Here is a 7,500-nt window from a genome sequence, read left to right on the forward strand (position 1 = left end):
CCCTTCCCCCTTCCTCCCTTCCCCTTTCCTCCCTTCCTCCCTCCCCCCTTCCTCCCTTCCTCCTTCCTCCCTTCCCCCTTCCTCCCTTCTTCCCTTCCCCCTTCCTCCCTTCTCCCTTCTTCCCTTCCTCCCTTCCTCCTTCCTCCATTCTCCCTTCTTCCCATCCTCCCTTCCCTCTTCCCCCTTGCTCCTTCTTCCTTTCTCCCTTCCTCCTTCCTCCCTTCTTCCATTCCTCCTTCCTCCCTTCTCCCTTCTTCCCTTCCTCCCTTCCTCCTTCATCCATTCTCCCTTCTTCCCATCCTCCCTTCCCTCTTCCCCCTTGCTCCTTCTTCCCTTTTCCCTTCCTCCCTTTCTCCCTTCTTCCCATCCTTCCTTCCTCCTTCCTCCATTCTCCCTTCTTCCCTTCCTCCTTCCTCCTTCCTCCCTTCTTCCATTCCTCCTTCCTCCCTTCCTCCTTCCTCCTTCCTCCCTTCTCCCTTCTTCCCATCCTCCCTTACCCCTTCCTCCCTTTCTCCTTCCTCCCTTCCTTATTCCCCTTCCTCCCTTCCTTCGTCCTCCCTTCCCCTTTCCCCCTTCCTCCCTTCCCCCTTCCTACATCCCCCCTTCGCCCTTCCTCCTTTCCTCCCTTCCCCCTTCCTCCCTTCCCCCTTCCCCCTTCCCCCTTCCCCCTTCCTTCCTTCCTCCCTTCCTCCTTCCTCCCTTCTTCCCTTCCTCCTTTTAACTAGTTAGTATAGAAGCATTAATAGACAGATAATAGATAGATTCATCCCCGATAGATAGATAAGGTAGATATGTATGAAGTAGAAAAAAAATCGAAATGAGAATATTTTTCAGGAATTATATAATGTATTATTTTTTTGTTTGTTTGTATGTTTTGCGTTAATTCTAAATTCTCACAAATTGAATATATAAAAGATTATAAGTATTAATTTCATACTGATAAATAAAGTCATTTCAGTATTTCTCTGTACTGAATGTTTAATTATCACTGGTATGTAGAAGAATGAATTATTTATTCGAATGAAAAATAAATTAGATATTTGTAGAAGTGTCTTGTCAATTTAAGGATTACAAACCATGTATCGGAATAAACATATAATCATTTTACTTTCTTTTCTGCAAGGTACCTGAATTTGATCATTACAAAATACATATCAAAATAAGCATCCATAATCCGAATACTTTTTACTTTAATTAATTATTTTTGTGTCTCTTTTTGTTTTTTTCTTTCGCTTGGTCTTTCATCCTCATTATCAGAAAATTGCTTTGTCAGTTGCGTCGCCTCGTTATGCATTTTACCTCATCTTTTGGGCGCCTTGCCATTATTCTTTTTCTCTCTCTCCTTCTCCCTTTTTCTGTTTCTCTTTTCCTCTCTCTCTCTCTCTCTCTCTCTCTCTCTCTCTCTCTCTCTCTCTCTCTCTCTCTCTCTCTCTCTCTCTCTCTCTCTCCCTCTCTCTCTCTCCTCTCCCCCTCTCTCTCTCCTCTCCCTCTCTCTCTCTCTCTCTCTCTCCTCTCCCTTTCTCTCTCTCTCCTCTCTCTCTCCTCTCCCTCTCTCTCCTCTCCCTCTCCCTCTCTCTCTCTCTCTCTCCGCTCCCTCTCTCTCTCTCTCCTCTCTCTCTCTCCTCTCATCTCTCTCTCCGCTCATCTCTCTCTCTCTCTCTCCTTCTCTCTCTCTCTCTCTCTCTCTCTCTCTCTCTCTCTCTCTCTCTCTCTCTCTCTCTCTCTCTCTCTCTCTCTCTCTCTCTCTCTCTCTCTCTCTCTCTCTCTCTCTCTTTCTCACTCCTTGTCATTCTACTTCTGTTTCTCCTTCTTAGCCTCTCTATTCTTCTCATTCTCCTAATGTATCACTCTCTTTATCTTTCTCCCCCTCTCATTTTCTATCTGTTTCTCCTTTCCTGTTTCTCACTCTGTCTTCCCGTTCTCAGATCTCCTCTCTTCTCGTCTTCTCCGAGTCTTCTTGCGTCCTTTCTCTTTCATGTCGTTCTCTCTGTGTCTCCGTCTCTTCTTCTTCCTCTTCTTCCAGTCTTCTCCTTCTTCTTCTTTTCCACCTGCTTCTCGTCGGTCCTTCTTGTTCCTGTCTCTCCGTCCTCTTCTCTTCTGCTTCTTGTAGCTTCTTCTGCTCGTTCCTCTCTCTCTCTTCTTGCTATCTTCTCTTCTGCTCTTCTTCTTCTTCCTTCTTTTGCCGCTTCGTTTCTGTCACTTCCCTTTCTCTTTTCCCTTCTTCTTCTCATCCCTGCTTTCTCTTTCTTCCTTCTTCTCCTTCTGCTTCTTCCTCTCTGTTCTTTCTCTTTCCTCTCCTCTTTATCTTCTCTTCTCCTCCTTCGCTGTTTCTCCCCCTTCCCTCCTCTTACGTCTCTCTCATCTCCTCTCTCCCCTCTCTCCCGTCTCTCTCTCTCTCTCTCTCCTCTTTTCTTCTTCTCGTTCTCTCCTTTTCTCGTCGTTTTCCTTCGTCTCCTATCTTTCTTTCTCCTTCCTCCTTCTTCTCTCTTCTTCGCTTTTCCTTCGTTTCATCTTACTTGCCTTCCTTTCTTCTTCTCTCTCTCTCGTCACTCTCTCTCTCTCTCCTCTCCTCTCTCTTCTCTCTTCTTTCCCGTATCTTCTTTCTTCGGCTGTCTCATTCTCTTCTTCGTTTCTGCCCTTATTGCTCTTCATTCGTTCTTCTTCTTCTCTACGTCGTCTCGCTTTCGCTTTCCTTCTCCGGGCTTCGGCGTCTCTTCTTCTGCTACCTTCTGAGTTCTCTCTCGGCTTCGCTTCTTCTGCGTTCTTCTTGATCTTGCCCTCCTTCTTCTGTCTTTCTCTCTGCCCTCATTCTTGGTCTTTCCTTCTCTCCAATCCTCTCTCTCTAAATCTTTCCTCTTCCTCGTTCTTTCTTTCTGTTTCTTCTTTTTTACTCTCTCGTACTTCTCATTCTCTTCCTTCTAATGTACCTTCTTTCCTGCTTCACTTTCTTCTTTTCTCTTTCGTTCTATGCGTTCCTTCCTGTCGTTTCGTTTGCTTCTTCTTCTTCTTGGTCTGTCCTTCCCCACTTCGTCTCTGCTCCTTTTCGCATTCTCTTCTTCTGCCTCGCTATGCGGAGCCTCTCTTAGCGTTGTTCTTTTCGCGTTCTTACGTCGTCTTCCCCTCTCGCTGCTGGCTTTTCTTTCCCTCTTCTGCTTCGTCCCCTTTTCGGTCGCCGCGCTTGCTCGTCCTTCTTTCTGCTCAACTCTCTCTCTCTCAGATCTTTCTTATCTTTCTATCTTTCTCCCCCTCTCATTCTCTCTCTGTTTCTCCTTTCCTTTCTTTCTCCTCTCCTTTTCCTTTTTCTTTTTATTTTTTTAACATCTTTTACTTATACCATGCATTGATGGGCACATCCCTTCTGTCTTATTTTGAGGCTCATATATATCTTTTTTTTCTTCCTTTTTCTTTCCTTTCTTTTTCCACATTTTCCATTCTAATATTCCTACTTTCCTCTCTCCTCTCTCCTCCTCCTTTGTTATTGTCTAATTTCCCCTCCCCCCCCCCCTTTTTTTCTCTTCTTTTTTTTTTTCTTTTCCCCATTTAATTATCTTTTGTTTCCTGGATTCTTTTCTCCCGGTTCCACCCATAATACTGTGTCATGTTTTCTTTCGCTCTTGGTGAATTGCGGTGATAGGAGCCTTCTATGCCTGGTCCCTTCTGAGGCGAGAGTCTTCTTCCTCTCCTTTCTTCCTTATCTTCTTTTCTCCTTCCTACCCTCCTCTCCTCTCTCCTCGTGTCCGGTTCCTCTCCTCCCTCTCTCCTTCTTTCTCTCCCTCTCTTCCCTTCCTTTCTTCGTCCTTACTTTTCTTTTCCCTTTCTTCTTCCCTTTTTCTCCTCCTTTCTTCTCTTTCTCTTCTCCTTCCGGTTCTCCTACGCTCATCTTCTTCTTCTCACTCCGCCCTCTTCTCTCTTCGCCCTCTTTTTTTATTAATGCCGCTCTCTCGGTCTCCTCCATTCTCTTCTCCCCTCCCACCTCATTCATCTTCTCCTCTCGCTGCTCTCTACCGTTCTACCTTCTCCCCTCTCTCTCTTCTCCTCCCTCTCTTCTCTCTTTCGTACCGTCATCTTTCTCCTCTTTCTCTCTCCTCGTCCTCTCCCCGTCTCTTCCTCCCTCATTCACTTTTCTTCCTCCTTTTCTCCCTCTCTTTCTTCTCTCTTTCGCATTGTTTTCTTCTCATTTCTCTTTTTTTAATGCAGTTTACAAATTCGCGCCCTATATTCTAATCTCTTGATGCGACGATGTCGGCTCCCTCATTCCTCCCTTTCTTGACTGAAGACTGTAAGTTTTTTCTTTTTTCTTCGTATATTGGTGTTATTTTTTTCTTCCTTTCCTCCTCTTTTTCCCCCTCTTTCTCCTCCTCCCCTTCCTCCTTCTTCCTCACCTCTTCCTCTCCCATCCTCCTCCTCCTCCTTCCTCCTCCTCCTCCTTCCTCCTCCTCCTCCTTCCTCCTCCTCCTCCTTCCTCCTCCTCCTCCTCCTTCCTCCTCCTCCCTCTTCCTCCTCTTCCTCCTTACTCCTTCTCTTCCTTCTCCATCCTCCTACTCCTCCTCTTCTTCCTCTTCCTCCTCCTTCCTCCTCCTACCTCCTACTAATCCTCCTTCTTCCTACTCCTCTTCCTTCCTCCTACTCCTCCTCCTCCTCCTCTTCTTCTTCCTCTTCCTCTTCTTCCTCCTCCTCCTCTTCTTCTTCTTCTTCTTCTTCTTCTTCTTCCTCCTCCTCCTCCTCCTCTTCCTCCTCCTCCTCCTCTTCCTCCTCCTCCTCCTCCTCCTCCTCCTTCCTCCTCCTTCCTCCTCCTCCTCCTTCCTCCTCCTCCCTTACTTAATCCTCCTTCTTCCTACTCCTCTTCTCCGCATCTCTCCTTTCTCCCTCCTACTTCCCTCCTCACTCCTCCTCCTCTTCAGTTCTTCTTCCAGTCTTCCTCTTCTTCCTCCTCCTCCTCCTCCGCCGCCTCCTCGCTCCTTCCTCCGCCGTCCTCCACCTTCCTCACTCCGTCCTCCTCCGCCTCCTCCTCCTTTCTCCCTGTCTCCTTCCTCCTACTCCTTCCTCCTACCTCCTCTGCTTCGAATCTGTCGCTGAGGCTCTTCTTCTCGCTTACGTATTCTCTTCGCACTCCTCCTCCTCCTCCCTCCGCCTTCCTCTCCCCTACCTAATCCTCCTTCCTCCTTACTCCTCTTCCGTTCCCGCCTACACTCCTACTACTCCTAGAAACCGCCCTCTTCTTTCTTCCTCCCTTCCTCCTCTTCTGCTCTCTCTCCGAATCCCTCCGTCCTCCTCCTTCCGCCATCCCCCACAGAACACCACCACTCCATACTCCGCTCTCGACTTCCTACTACTTCCTCCTCCTCATCCAACTCACCACATCCCACCTACTCATCCTCCTCTCTCCCATCTTCTTCAGCCTCTCACTACCCCCTTCCTCTTCCTTGCCTCCCCTCTTCTTCTTCTTCTTTCATTCTTTTCCTCCTCCTTCCCCACGCTCCTTCCTCCCCCTCCTCCTACTCAATCCCTCTCCTCCTCCTCCTCATCCTCCTCTCTCCTCCTCCTCTCAAGCTTCCATCCTCCTTCCTCCTCTCTGACCCTCTCCTCCCCCTAGCCTCCTCCTCCTTTCAACTCATCCTCCTTTCTCCTACTCCTCCTCCTCTCTTGCTTCTTCGCCTCCTCCTCCTCCTCCTTCCTCCTCCCCTCACTCCGGATATCAATCAAAACAAAAACAAACAACTCCTCACCACACTCCGAATCAAAATTCAAAAATCCTCAACTCCCAACGTCCGCAACTCAAAACTTCGTCCCTTCCCGCTTCATTCAACTCCTCCTTCCAATCTTCTTCTTCTCTGCTTCTTCTCCTTCCTCCTCCTTCCTCTTCTCCTCCCCCTTTTCCTCGCCTCCTCATCCTCCTCCTCCTCCTCATCTTCCTCCTCCTTCCGTCCTCCTTCCTCCTCCTTCTCCTCCTCCTCCTCATGGTTGTTCCGCCTCCTCCTCCTCCTGCCTCCGCCTCCGCCAACTCACTCATCCCCTCCTTTCTCCCTACTCCTCCTCATCTTCTGCTATTCTTCTTCTTCCTCCTTCTCCTCCTCTCCTCCTCCCAGCCGCTCCTCCTCACTCTCCTCCTCCTCTCCTCCTCCTCATCCTCCTCCTCCTCCTCCTCCTTAGCCTCCTCCTCCTCCTCTCCTCCGGCCTCCTCCTTCCTCCTCCTTCCTTGGTTTTCCCCCCCCCCCCCCCCCTCCTCCTCCTCTGCTCAACCTCATCCTCCTTTCTCCTACTCCTCTCCTCCTCTCTTCTTCTTCTTCTGCAGCTCCTCCACCTCCTCCTTTCTCCACCTCCCTCCTCCTCCTCCTCCTCCTCCTCCTCCTCCTCCTCCTCCTCCTCCTCCTCCTCCTCCTCCTCCTCCTCCTCCTTCCTCCTACTAATCCTCCTTCCTCCTACTCCTCTTCCTTCCTCCTACTCCTCCTCCTCCTCCTCCTCTTCTTCTTCTTCCTCTTCCTCCTCCTCCTCCTCCTCCTCCTCCTCCTCCTCCTCCTCCTCCTCCTCCTCCTCCTCCTCCTCCTCCTCCTCCTCCTCCTCCTCCTCCTCCTCCTCCTCCTCCTCCTCCCCCCCTCTTCCTCCCTCACACACAAAGGCCGTCACTCGATACGCAGAACGAAACAATAGTATTCAAGTTCAACCATTAATGTTAATGGATTCGTATCTACAGTGTATAGCAGCGGTGTAGGGTGACTCTTAAGAAGCAGGTCATTAGGCCAAGAGTTTGTTTTTTCCAACCTGTTAATTACCCCCCCTCATCGTAATTAACGCCGTGATAAAAAAAAATGACAGTTTGATTACTCCCACATCTGAAAAAGCTGTCGACTTTTTACTCAGATATAATTTAACATACTGATCTTCATTCCATAATATCTTACTAATACATCTACCTATTCATTATTATCATTAATATTCCATATACATTTACCTCTTTGCCACCTCCTCCTTCGCATCTATTCATACAACATCATTATTAATTCATGTCCATTCACCTCGTTGCTACCTTCTTGTTCCCAGCCTCTCCTTCCTGCCTGAATGGATCTCCCTCTCCTCAAACTCTCTTTAAACTTTTAAATTCTCTCGTAAATCCTATGATGCGTGTGAGATGAGGGCGGGCGTCATAGAGAGCAATACTCTTCCAGACTTAATAACAGCCTTAAGTCTTGCGGCCGTGTTTACATTTATTCTGAGACGCGGACTTATAAAGGAAGGGGGTGCTATCAGAGGTGGAAGGGCGTAGAGAGACTTGAGAGATAGTGAGAGAGAGACAAAAATAAGACATAAGTAAGGTTGAGTTTGATAGACAAGAATAAGACATAAATAAGGTTGACAGAGAGAGACATAAATGAGACATAAATTAGGTTGAGAGAGAGATAGAGAGACAAAAATAAGACATAAGTAAGGTTGAGTTTGGGAGACAAGAATAAGACATAAATAATGTTGACAGAGAGAGACAAAAATGAGACATAAATAAGGTTG

At 47.9% G+C, this 7,500-nt stretch overlaps 1 protein-coding gene and 1 long non-coding RNA gene across 2 annotated transcripts in view; one reads left to right on the forward strand and one right to left on the reverse strand.

The window, feature by feature from the left end:
- Window positions 1-7,500, forward strand: part of LOC122255230 (uncharacterized) — a 254,655-nt gene that overhangs the window by 144,453 nt on the left and 102,702 nt on the right. The gene's annotated exons all lie outside the window — the stretch shown is intronic.
- LOC147470787 (uncharacterized) overlaps window positions 6,819-7,500 on the reverse strand; it is a gene marked incomplete at its 5' end in the record, with an annotated part of 3,763 nt that continues 3,081 nt past the window's right edge. The window contains one exon of the mRNA XM_086542857.1: window positions 6,819-6,830. Coding sequence (XP_086398983.1) covers window positions 6,819-6,830 — 12 coding nt within the window. The remainder of the gene's footprint in view (window positions 6,831-7,500) is intronic.

The sequence above is a fragment of the Penaeus japonicus genome, unplaced genomic scaffold (assembly GCF_977035675.1).
Source record: "Penaeus japonicus unplaced genomic scaffold, GWHDUDI00000001_assembly GWHDUDI00000012, whole genome shotgun sequence".
Classification (NCBI taxonomy): Eukaryota; Metazoa; Arthropoda; class Malacostraca; order Decapoda; family Penaeidae; genus Penaeus; species Penaeus japonicus.